The 13,360-nt window shown below is 42.9% G+C and overlaps 1 protein-coding gene across 1 annotated transcript in view; it reads left to right on the top strand.

Annotated features, from left to right (window-relative positions):
* The window catches only part of KIF26B (kinesin family member 26B), a 315,882-nt gene that overhangs the window by 132,127 nt on the left and 170,395 nt on the right, over positions 1-13,360 (top strand). Inside the window, exon 3 of the mRNA XM_075862905.1 lies at positions 1,147-1,683. Within this exon, the coding sequence (XP_075719020.1) occupies positions 1,147-1,683 (537 nt within the window). The remainder of the gene's footprint in view (positions 1-1,146; positions 1,684-13,360) is intronic.

Genomic DNA, 13,360 nt, shown 5'->3' on the forward strand with positions numbered 1-13,360 from the left:
TATCTTGTTCTATGTCAGGGCTTTAGTTTCTGGTCTTTCATGTCACCCAGCAAAAGCCACAATGATTTATAAACCAATTGAACACCACCTGCAGTGGGAGAATGGTGCAGCCTACTGGCTCTTGGTTTCCATTATAACCTTGAATGTCCACTGGCAAGTATACATTATTTACAAGTGTCGAAATCATTTTGTATGAAATGAATTGCAACGTAGTATTGAAAACTATTCCATAAACTGAGGAAACTACATTTCACTTAGTAATTCAACCTAAATGTGTCCCTATCACTTAAGGATACGTTCGACCAGTATACCGCTTGATCCTACATCTGTATTGAAAAGCGCAGCTCATTTAACTGTATACTAAAAAAAAGGATCCTTTGGTTTTTTATGGCAGACATATGCAACTGTATATTCATACATCTGGAAATATGTTTAGCAAGATAGTCTTAAATGGTCCCGAGCTAAATGTAATCCCCAAACATGGTGTGAATTTAGCCTAATCCTCTGAATAAATAGCATTTTATGTTGTTGGTCAAATAACACCTGCTTTATCTGGTGGCCCGCAAGCTGTTTTCCTATGCATACAGATACAAATCCTACAATGAAGAATCTATAACCTCAATGTTACCTAAAATTTGTTGTCTAAAATAACAATCCATTGTTAGATAAGTAGGGGTGTATTTATTGGGATATATTTTGCTGGATTTTAACAGGGGTTTATGGTTAAAAGGCACTGACAATGCTCCAGTAAACATTTTTGGACAATACAGTATTCCAGAGGGGATGGACAGCTTTAATATTTAATAGAGCGTTGCAGACTTGGTGACAACAGAGTTTACATGTACTTTGATATCAGCTTCATAAGAACCATGCAGAGCAATGCCATGTATATAGAGAAGCCCTTCAGCCTGGACTCAGGACAACATAAAATATATAGAAACACAACAATTTGTTTTATGATTTCAATATTTGATTCATTATATTATTTAAAGTGCTAGAATGGGAAACAAAATTAGAAAAATACTTTTTCATGTATATATGGATTTTCTCAATATTATACTTTATAATTCTAATATATTTTGTTTCCAGTGTCTAGAGAGTTTTGTTTTCAATTTCTAACACAAATTGTATTCATTTCTTTTATAGGATCCATCCATCACTAGTGGCATACATGACAAGCTTCAAGTACCAAACACCATCCGAAAATCTTGGAATGAGAGAGACAACCGTTGTGATATATGCGCCACTCATCTCAATCAGCTAAAACAGGAAGCTATCCAAATGGTGACATCTCTGGAGCAGTCTGCCAACGCTGAACACTATGAAGCTGCTTCTCCAGGATCTCCTCCAGGACATTCTAATATTCCTGCCTTAGTAGGACCAAGACAAATGGGAAGCCTTCAGCCAAAAGACTGGGTATACATGCCAAATGCCTACACCACACCCAACTACCCAGGCTTTGTGCCCATCAAACATGGTGGTAAACCTAACAGTCTTGGGCTTGCCAATGGTCAAGAAAAGAAAAATGGGTCTCCTTCACATCAAGCCAAAGCCAGCCTACCAATGGCAACAAGCCCAAATAATGGCAACATCATGAATTCAGTAGCCATTCAAGCTCATCAGTACCTTGATGGGACATGGTCGTTATCAAGAACTAATGGTGTGACCCTGTACCCATATCAAGTAAGTCTTATTTTTGATTATCGGGCTGGCATTCTAAGATCCAACTACATATTACAACCCTCCTTCTAAAACAGATGTCAACATAGTTACAGTGCTACTAGATTTTTACAAGCAGTAGGATTGCATTCCCCTTAAAATAATTTTTCGAAAGCACCTTTTCTAGAACCCTGCATTATGTCACTCCTGTGTTATTCCTCCCGGAAGTGTATGAATAAATTGACAACTGGGTGTCACCATTTTCCCTTGTCAATTAGGTGTATTACTACACAGCCTGACACTGTCAGCACTAATTGGACATTGTGTAGAGACACGCCCCATTGACAACGGGAATGGTAACATCCAGTTGTCAATTTATTTATACATTTTCAGGAGGGATAACAGAGGAACAGCACAAAGCCAAGATTTAAGAATAGGTACTCCAATATTTGTATTTCATGGGGAATTCAAGTGATTACTAAAACAGCTCACAAATCATCTTTATATGTGCTTGCTTTTATTCATTCCCATACTAATTCTTGAGAGGTACCAAGTGGGACAAGGTAAGCGGATTTTGTGTGACTATTTAAAATGTACCTATTGTTCAGGGCACAGCACTAGCATCATGCCAGGAAGAGCCTGTCCATTCAACATTCTTAGGGCCAGTTCACACTGATTTTTTTTACGCGGAATCCGCGTCGGAAAATGCACCAAAAAACGGCTGAAAATGCCTCCTACTGACTTCAATGGGAGGCGGAGGCGTTTTTTTTCTGCGAGCGGAAAATCCGGCTCACGGGAAAAAGAAGGGACATGTCCTATCCAAATGGAATTTTGAGGCAGATTTTCCTCCTGCAAAAAACTCAGTGTGAACCCAGCTATGTTCACACGGAAACCGCGTCGCAAAACTCGGCAGAAACGGCCCGAGAACGCCTCCCATTGATTTCAATGGGAGGCGTCGGGCGTCTTTTTCCCGCGAGCAGTAAAACTGCCTCGCGGGAAAAAGAAGCGACATGCCCTATCTTCGGGCGCTTCCGCCTCCGACCTCCCATTGACTTCAATGGGAGGCAGGAGAAAGCGTGTTTTATGCCCGCGGCGCTCAATGGCCGCGGGCGAAAAACGGCGCGATAATTGCTGTTCACACGGAGTATTTTGGGGGAGGAATATCTGCCTCAAAATTCCGTTTGGAACTTTGAGGCAGATATTCCTCCCCCAAAATACTCCGTGTGAACATAGGTTATGTTCACACGGGGTATTTTGCAGGAGGAATATCTGCCTCAAAATTCCGTTTGGAAGTTTGAGGCAGATATTCCTCTCCCTGCACGCCGATTATCACGGCGATTTTCGCGCTGTTTTTTGCCCGCGGCCATTGAGCGCCGTGGGCATAAAATAGCGCGAAATACGCTTTCTCTGCCTCCCATTGAAGTCAATGGGAGGTCAGAGGCGGAAGCGCCCGAAGATAGGGCATGTCGCTTCTTTTTCCCTCGAGGCAGTTTTACTGGTCGCGGGAAAAAGACGCCGACGCCTCCCATTGAAATCAATGGGAGGCATTTTCGGGCCGTTTTTGCCGAGTTTTGCAACGCGGTTTCCGCGTCAAAAAACTCGACAAAATACTCAGTGTGAACATAGCCTTAATGAGATGTTTTTTTCTGTAAGCTCTGTTTGTTTTAATAAGTAACCTCAAAATAAAAACCTATGAAAAAAGAGACTGATAAAAGAAAACAGACAAAAATGGTCTCATATTATTCAGAAAAAAAAGGCATATTTTACAATAATTTTTGTCTAGTCTGTCAAGGACTTATATCAGGATCCAAGCATTTGTGATCTGTTACTTTGTGCATTTGTACTGAATCTATGTAAGGGTATTGCGGCCTCTTCTAACATCCCATTGTCAAGCTGAATTTTAATTACCAGTGATGCTGGCTAGACTGCATGGCTCCTAGTGTGGGCATCCTCCACTTCTGAAATGTGTGAGTTCCCATCTTCCCAGACTTCTCAGAAATGGTTGAGTGCCCTGAAAACTAACCCCTTCTGTCTTCGGGACAAGTATCTGCGTCTGTGTGTAATGCTATACAGTGGATAGTTATAAAAACACAAAACAGAAAGCTCAACTTAAATTGACTTAATATTGTTGTAAAAAATTTTTATATTTCATAACATTTATGGTAAAAAAAAAAAAAAACTCAGTTTACTGTTCCTAAGACTAGTCTTTGTAGCAGCTCAATGACAAGTGGTATTTTATAGCTCAGCAATTACATCTATAACATACACATTTGTTAGTAAATTCTGCTGCAAATGAAAAGGAAGATTTGGGGTAAACTTCAACATTTTAGATTTCCTGCTATACTAATGTATCCTTGGTAGTGTAAAGTGTATTTATTATAAAGTGTATTTAGTATTTCTGGACCTCCTCGGTGGAAGACTGAAACATAATTGCTAACTGAATAAAAAGTTAGGGTAAAGCAACACGGGCCATGTTGCGTTTATGTTCCGTTTTTTAAACCGCTGCAAGTCACTTTTCAATAGAAGACAATGGTGAAATGTTTGTTATGGACAGACTGCTGCTATTATATAACAATGTGTTTTTTGTGCGGTTGACCGCGTCTTCATAATGTCCGACCGCATGCAGTTAATGACCGCGCTGCCAATGTTGTTGCTGAAGGGTAAGGCTGGGTTCACACGACCTATTTTCAGACGTAAACGAGGCGTATTATGCCTCGTTTTACGTCTTAAAATAGGGCTACAATACGTCGGCAAACATCTGCCCATTCATTTGAATGGTTTTGCCGACGTACTGTGCTGACGACCTGTCATTTACGCGTCATCGTTTGACAGCTGTCAAACGACGATGCGTAAATTGACTGCCTCGGCAAAGAAGTGCAGAACACTTATTTGCAACGTAATTTGAGCCGTTCTTCATTGAAGTCAATGAAGAGCAGCTCAAGATTTACGAGCGTCAAAGATGCCTCGCATGATGCAAGGAGGAGCTTTTACGTCTGAAACGACGCAGCTGTTTTCTCCTGAAAACAGTCTCTCTTTTCAGACGTAAAAGCCACTTCTCATGTGCACATACCCTAAGGCCACACGGTGCGTTGTTGATGCAGTTTTTTTTGCGTTTAAAAACCGCATGCGGGCCTCTGAATGCGTTTTTTGTCTCTGTAATGCTGCAGTTCTGTTGCGTTTTTAAAGGAAATAATTGATGGACATAGTTTTCACCCGTGTTGAAGTTTGTTAGGTGCTGCCCGTATATAGTTCATTACAATGCATTGCAGAACTGTTAGCAAAAACACAAGCAGTTCAGCAACTTTGGCAGCGCGGTCATTAACTGCATGCGGTCGGACATTATGAAGATGCAGTTAACTGCACAAAAAACACATTGTAATATAATAGCAGCCGTCTGTCCAGAACCAAAATGTCACCATTGACTTCTATTGAAAAATGACTTGCTGCAGTTTAAAAACGCAACATAAACGCACCGTGACCGCACCGTGTGGCCTTACCCGAACTACTTGCTCTTTTGCTAACAGTTCTGCAATGCATTGTAATGAACTATATACAGGAAGAGCCTAACAAACTTCAACACCAGTGAAAACTATGTCTATAAACTATGTGCTTAAAAAAACGCAACAGAGCTGCAGCATTACAGAGACAAAAAATGCATGCAGTTGACCGCATGCAGTTTTCAAACGCATCAAAACCGCAACAAAGCCGCTTCAACGACGTACCACGTGGCCTTACCCTAAGGCCTCATTTACACGAGCGTGTGCGTTTTGCGCGCGCAAAAAACGCAGCGTTTTGCATGCGCAAAAGGCACTTGACAGCTGCGTGTGTCATCCGTGTATGATGCGCGGCTGCGTGATTTTCGCGCAGCCGCCATCATAGAGATGAGGCTAGTCGACGTCAGTCACTGTCCATGGTGCTGAAAGAGTTAACTGATCGGCAGTAACTCTTTCAGCACCCTCGACAGTGAATTCCGATCACCATATCGAGTAACCTGTTGAAAAAAAAAGAGGTTCGTACTTACCGAGAACTTCCCGGCCGTTGCCTTGGTGACGCGTCCTTGGTGACGCGTCCTTGGTGACGCGCCTCTCTTGACATCTGGCCCCACCTCCCTGGATGACGCGGCAGTCCATGTGACCGCTGCAGCCTGTGCTTGGCTTGTGATTGGCTGCAGCTGTCACTTGGACTGAATTGTCATCCCGGGAGGTCAGACTGGAGGAAGAAGCCGGGAGTTATCGGTAAGTCAGAACTTATTTTTTTTTTTACACGTTCACGTATATTGGGATCGGAAGTCACTGTCCAGGGTGCTGAAACAGTTTAACTCTTTCAGCACCCTGCACAGTTACTGTCTCCTGCCGGGTTCGGTCAAAACGAGTTCGGCCGAACCCGGTAAAGGTCGGTTCGCTCATGTGAAAGACACTCCGTTCGGATGTTTGTAAACAGAAAAGCACGTGGTGCTTTTCTGTTTACATTCAGTTTGACAGCTCTTGCGCGAATCACGCAGTTCGCACGGAAGTGCTTCCGTGCGACCTTCGTGGTTTTCACGCACCCATTGACTTCAATGAGTGCGTGATGCGCGAAAAACTCAGAATTTTAGAACATGTCGTGAGTTTTACGCAACGCCTTTGCGCTGCGCAAAATTCACGCATCGTCTGCACTGCCCCATAGAGTAATATAGGTGCGTACGACACGCGTGAAAAGCACGCACGTCGCACGCGCGTATATTACGCTTGTATAAATGAGGCCTAAGAATGTAGATTTCACTTAGTTACTTCCAATGAAGAACAACTAAGGCTACATTCAGACGAGCGTGTCCGATTTGCGCGCGTAAAAAAGGCAGCGTTTTTCCTACATTTCTTGCATGTGTGTGGAATGTGTTTTTCACGTCTGTGCAAGCACTTAATTTTTTTTGCATTTATTTCTCTGCTTTTCAATGTTTTTGATGCGTGAAACACGGACAACACACGGATGTCGTCCCTGTGCTGTCCGTGGTTTTCACGCAGCCATAGACTTCAATGGGTGACTAGGTGAAAACACACAAATATAGGACATGAAGTTAGTTTCACACAACGGAAACACGCTGCGTGAAAAACAACGCCTGTGTGAATGGCCCCATTGAATTGCATGGGTCCGTGTGCTGTGAGTGATTTCAAAGCACAGCACATGGACAAGTATTACGCGCGTCTGAATGAGCCCTAAAGCTAGCTTTAAAGGAGTTGCCTAGTTTAGAAACCCATTTTCATATACAGGTCCTTCTCAGTGAATTAGAATATCATCAAAAAGTTAATTTATTTCAGTAATACAATTCAAAAAGTGAAACTCATATACTATATAAATTCATTACACACAGAGTGATCTATTTCCAGCATTTTTTTTCCGTTAATGTTGATGATTATGGCTAGCAGTTAATAAAAACCCAAAATTTAGTCCCTCAGAAAATTAGAATATTATATAAGCCCAATTTTAAAAATGATTTTAATACCAAAATGCTGGCCTACTAAAAGGTATGTCCAGTATCTGCCCTCAATACTTGGTCGGGACTCCTTTTGCATGAATTACTGCATCAATGTGGTGTGGCATGAAGGCGGTCAGCCTTTGGCACTGCTGAGGTGTTATGGAAGCCCAGGTTGCTGTTAATTCTGTGTTAAAGGGAGTCTGTCATCACATTTTAGCATATTAAACAACACCATTAGTTAGTGATAGGGTAAAGGAGTAACAACATAACCGTGTTGCATCTATTAGTGCTTGTATTAGGGTAAAAAAAGGAGTTTTTTTCTATTGCTCTCAAATTAGTTTTCCAGTGTCCACCAAACCAGGAAGTGTCCGGCATCTTGAGCTCCAACCCTTCCACTCTGCGGTTGGTGGATGCTCCGCTTGTATGATGCTGAAGACAAGCAGAGCCTTCAACCAACTGCAGAGGGGAGAGGTTGGAGCTCAAGAGGCCTTCCTTGTTGGCATAAACGGAAAAGCTAATCTGCAGAATTAACTCCTTCTTTACACTGATATAAGCACAATTGATTCAACACTGGTATGTTTCTACTTCTTTACCCCATCACTAACTAGCGGTGTTAGCAATTTGGTAGGCTAAAATGTGATGACAGACTTCCTGTAATAGAGGGGATCCTCTATTCAGGATTTTTATTTCTTGACCAAAGTGGAGAGCGTTTACAAAGAGTGTCTATCAATCTGGAGGCCATGCATTACTCAGAAAACTCATTGATTTGAATGGCATTTTGTAATGCCTAGTTTCCCCTGCGGTGGTGCTGCAGGGAAATTGACCACTTAGGCTGTGTTCACATCACCGTTGCCCTTCCGTTGAGGGGTTCCGTCTGAGGTTTCCATTGGGTTAACCCCTCAATGGAAAGGCAAACGGAAACCTAAGCTTCCGTTTCGCTCACCATTAATATCAATGGTGACGGAAACGTTTCTGTTTGTCACCGTTGTGACAGGGTTCCGTCGTTTTTGATGGAATCAATAGCGCAGTCGACTGCGCTATTGATTCCGTCAAAACAACAGAACCCTGTCACCTTTAGCAACGTTTCCGTCACCTTTGATATCAAAGGTGAGGGAAACGGAAGCTTACGTTTCCGTTTGCCTTTCTGTTGAGGGGTTAACTCGACGGAAACTTCCGACGGAACCCCTCAGTGGAAGGGCAACGGTGATATGAACAGGCCCTTACTGCCAGGTTTCCTCACAGATTACAGCTGATCGCTTGGAGTCCCAGCAGGGGGACATTTTGTGATCAGTTTATTGTTGAGGGACCTTTCTAACAAAGTAAGCATTGTCCAAAACAGAGAACCCTCTAAAGCTCAGTAATATTTCTAAAAAACTGGCACACTGTACATAATTAAATTCAAAAAATTAAGGTTTGTAGAATAATTTGTTTATTCTTAGTTTTTCCTTTTTAAGATTAAGCTAAGGACTCACAAATTATGCTGTTTCATGTTTAAATGCATTATTACATACAAATCCTTCTTCTTTGCATGGGACATTGTCTTGCTTGGACAGACAGCTGGTAATTCGATATACAGTTTCTACTGAGTCATAAGGCGTCAGCTGACCTCATCCTCGGCAAGGAATCAGTCAGGTTTTTGTATCACAGTAAATTAGCTAATTATGTCTCAAATGTGTTATCCCTATTTTATCCAACCTCCAAAAGGGATCAAGAGGGGGAAGTGGAACTCATTGTAAATTCAATACTTTTTCGTTATATTTTAGTTTTTAATTAGTTTAGCCTGATTTGATCCCGTGTGACATTTTGTTCATGCTTCATGAAAAGAATAATTACATTAATATTTTCCCTTGGGATAAAGTTGGGTTGAGGGTGGAGGTTTGTAGAGTTGGTTTTGTTAGGTTAAAGGAGTAACCCAATCTTGTAACTGGTTAAATAACATGTCTCGGTGAAAAGAAAGTTAATGATGGGAACATTTTGGGAGGTAAGTTCTTTATTCAAATGATCACGTCACTGAGGATCTTTCTATACAGTTTTTATGTAGTTGTCAAGGTGTCAAATATTGGTTTTAATCATACATTGCTCTAAAAAATTGTTTGCCTCCTACCCAATGCCCCTTAATACTTCAGACATAACACGGTTTTTGGATTATTACTTTGTTTATTTAAGAATTAATGTAATCAAGTTTTCATTACACCTATGTAAAAAAGTAAATGCCACTTTAAAGTGTCAGTCTCCCGCCTGAACTAACATCGGGTGTGAAGAGATGCACGCTGGGCGGTACAATGCCGTTTCAACCGTACGACACCCAAAGAGTATCGTACACGGGTCCAATTAATTAGACTCTTGAATGATACTCTCTGTGCGTCGTACGGTTGGAACGGCAAAAGTAACGCCCAGCCCGCAGGAGCGTCTCTCCATCCCGATGTTAGTTCAGGCAGGAGAGTATAACTGGACTGACAATTTAGACTTAAAAATAATTAAATAAAACTAAAGGGGTTTTCTCATCTCGCTATTATGTCCACAGGACCTCTGTGAGCCGCACTTATCTATAGAAGGGGTTGTCTAGTTTTTATTTTATTTATTTATAGACTAGGAAATCATTGGGGTACTTATAATGTATTAAACATTTTGGGATTCATTTTTCCCACTGCTTTTCGTGCGGTGAAATAGACATGTCAACTTTATTCTGTGGCTCGTTACGATTACAGTTATACCATATTTATATAATTTTGTTTATGTATGTCGACATTGTTTTTCCGTCAACGGAGCTGTATGAGTACTTTTTATTTTACTGAGTGTATTTTTCAATGTCACCATTTTGGGTTGCTTTCATTTTAACTTCTAGTAACTTATTTGAGTTGGAAATGAAAAAAATATATTGCGACTATTCCAAATATGAATAGTTTTTTAAAAAATGTTTTACTACTATTGCAAAATAATCGCACATTTTATGGTAAATAGATAGTTATTGTGTCGCCGCACTCCAAGAGCCATAACTTTTTCGATCTTTCCGTCGATGTTGCCATATTTGAGCTTGTTTTTTGCAGGACAAATCATATTTTTTTTTAATAAAACTATTTTGGATATATATAAATTATTGGCTAGCTTTTATGAATTTTATGAATGGAAAACAAATTCAATTCCGCCGTTGTTTTTTTGCACTTTTTACATCATTCACTTTTCTTGTTGAATCATGTGTTAACTACATTATACGGATCATTTCGATTGCGATGATACCATACATGTACTTTTTTCAAACACTTTATGGGAAAAATTATTTTATAAAATTTTTTTTACTGTGAAAATTATTCTTTTTTTAAATAAACTTTATTAAACATTGTTATTGTTTAATTCTTGTTTTTGGTCCCACTAGGGGACTTCATAATGCTATCCTTTGACCACTGATATGTTTTCTTTTACTTAGTATACAAAGCATTATTGCTGTGGCAGGCCTGGGGGCCTTTGTTTGACCCGGCTGCCATGGCATGAAAAAGGTCCCCAAGCCTGCCATGGCTATATGCTAGATTGCCTGTCAGGGGGGGCACCGATGGGGTAACATAGAGTTCCTCCTCCCTCTGTAGCCATATAGATGCCACGGCCGCCATTGACCACGACATCTAAGGGGTTAAACAGCCAGGATCTGAGTTATCTCCAATCTCATCCATTGCAGTGGAAATGTCTGCTGTATATTACAGCCGCCCCCCCCCCGGGCCTGATGGTGCCCGCACAGTTTTTGTGCCCGTGCCATCCACTGGATATACTACTAATGTCACACCCCTTTGCGCTAAGGTGTTAAAATTCAGAGCAGCATTCATAATTCTTCATGCTTCAGAGCTGAAATTTCACAATATTCATCTCATATACTAAATTTAGTGTGACACAGTACATGATGCAAGGAAATTCAGAAGCCATATCCAAACCTCTTGCCAAGAGCTGTTTCATGTTAAAAATCTATGGCACACTTTTTTTTCTCTGTAAAGTGGCACACAGTACAATTACAATTTTAATTATTTTCAACGTGTAGGTTAAGTTTAGTCAACCTAGGGGAACCTACACTATTATATTAGGGCATTGAGGAGCAGAAAGATCCAATCTTATAATAGCAGCATTGGGGGGAATTGTAGGTTCATCTACAGGTTAGACATTAGTAGGACCAACAATGTCCAATTAGCTTTTTCTATAAAAGCAGGTAATGCGACAATTTTGTAAATGGGAGTACACTTGGAGACTTTGGATGATATATTGACTACTAGGTAATCTGCTATTTACGTTTTCCTTTAAATAATTATTTACAACTATCTTAAAGAGGTTCTGTCACCAGATTATAAGTGCCCTATCTCCTACATAATCTGATCGGTGCTGTAATGTAGATAACAGCAGTGGTTTTTATTTTGAAAAACAATCATTTTTGAGCAAGTTATGAGCAATTTTAGATTTATGCTAATTCGTTTCTTAATAGGCAACTGGGCGTGTTTTTACTTTTTACCAACTGGGCGTTGTACAGAGGAGTGTATGAGGCTGACCAATCAGTGACCAATCAGCCTCATACACTTCTCATTGTTCCAGCCCAGCTTCTTTCACTGCACAATCACGCTGTAACAATGGGCTCAGTGGCGTAACTACCGCCGTAGCAGCAATAGCAGCTGCTATGGGGCCCGCGGCATGAGGGGGCCCGTGTCGCCCGCCGGCACGGACCCCCACCATGGCCGGAGGCTCCGCTAGCAGCCGCTATGGCTGCTACAGCGCGACGCCACTGAACACTACGGCAGAGCAGGGAGGTATCTCCCCGCTCTGCCATTAAACAAGACATGTATCCCCTATCCACAGGACAGGGGATACATGTGTGATCGCTGGCATTGATAGGGAGAACGGGGGACTGAAAGTCCCCTGAAGTTCTCCATCACAAACCTCGGACTTCCGGGGTCTGTGTCGGCAGCTCCGGAGAAATGAATGGAGCACCGGGCCCGCTTGTGCGCATGCGTGACCAGCGCTCCTTTCAGACGCCAGAAGTCAGAGGTTAGTCATGGAGAACTTCAGGGGGACTTTCAGTCCCCCGTTCTCCCTATCGCTGCCAGCGATCACGCATGTCTCCCCTATCCTGTGTATAGGGGATACATGTCTTTTATTAGGACACACTGTAGGTCGCATTTTTTTGGGAGGGGGGACGCTGCATGGCGTTCCCTACAGGGGGGGGCTGTATGGCGTTCCCTACAGGGGGGGGGCTGTATGGCGTTCCCTACAGGGGAGGGCTGTATGGCGTTCCCTACAGGGGGGGCTGTATGGCGTTCCCTACAGGGGGGGGCTGTATGGCGTTCACTACAGGGGGGGAGCAGTATGGCGTTCCCTACAGGGGGGGACGCTGTATGGCGTTCCCTACAGGGGGGACACTGTATGGCATTCCCTACAGGGGGGGGACGCTGTATGGCGTTCCCTACAGGGGGGACGCTGTATGGCGTTCCCTACAAGGGGGGGCTGTATGGCGTTCCCTACAGGGGGGGCTGTATGGCGTTCCCTACAGGGGGGGGGCTGTATGGCGTTCCCTACAGACCCCCCCTGTAGGGAACGCCATACAGACTCCCTGTAGGTAACGCCATACAGTCCCCCTGTAGATAACGTCATACAGCCCCCCTGTAGATAACACCTTACAGCCCCCCTGTAGATAGTGCCATACAGCCCCCCCCTGTAGGGAACGCCATACAGTCCCCCCTGTAGGGAACGCCATACAGCCCCCCCCTGTAGGGAACGCCATACAGTCCCCCCCTGTAGGGAACGCCATACACCCCCCCTGTAGGGAACGCCATACAGCCCCCCATAGATAAAGCCATACAGCGCCCCCGTAGATAAAGCCATACAGCGCCCCCGTAGATAACGCCATACAGCCCCCTCTGTAGATAACGCCATACAGCCCCCTCTGTAGATAGCGCCATACAGCCCCCTCTGTAGATATCTACAAAGGGGGCTGTATGGCGTTATCTACAGGGGGGCTGTATGGTGTTATCAAAAGGGGGGGTTTGTAAAAAAGGCACTATCTACAAGGGGGGGGGGTTGTGTGACACCCGGGGGAGGGGGGGCCCCAGTCAAAAGTTTGCTATGGGACCCAGTCTTTCCTAGTTACGCCCCTGAATGGGCTGGAACAATGAGAAGTGTATGACGCTGATTGGTCACTGATTGGTCAGCCTCATACACTCCTCTGTACAACGCCCAGTTGGTAAAAAGTAAAAACACGCCCAGTTGCCTATTAAGAAACTA

The sequence above is a fragment of the Rhinoderma darwinii genome, chromosome 4 (genome assembly GCF_050947455.1).
Source record: "Rhinoderma darwinii isolate aRhiDar2 chromosome 4, aRhiDar2.hap1, whole genome shotgun sequence".
NCBI lineage: Eukaryota > Metazoa > Chordata > Amphibia > Anura > Rhinodermatidae > Rhinoderma > Rhinoderma darwinii.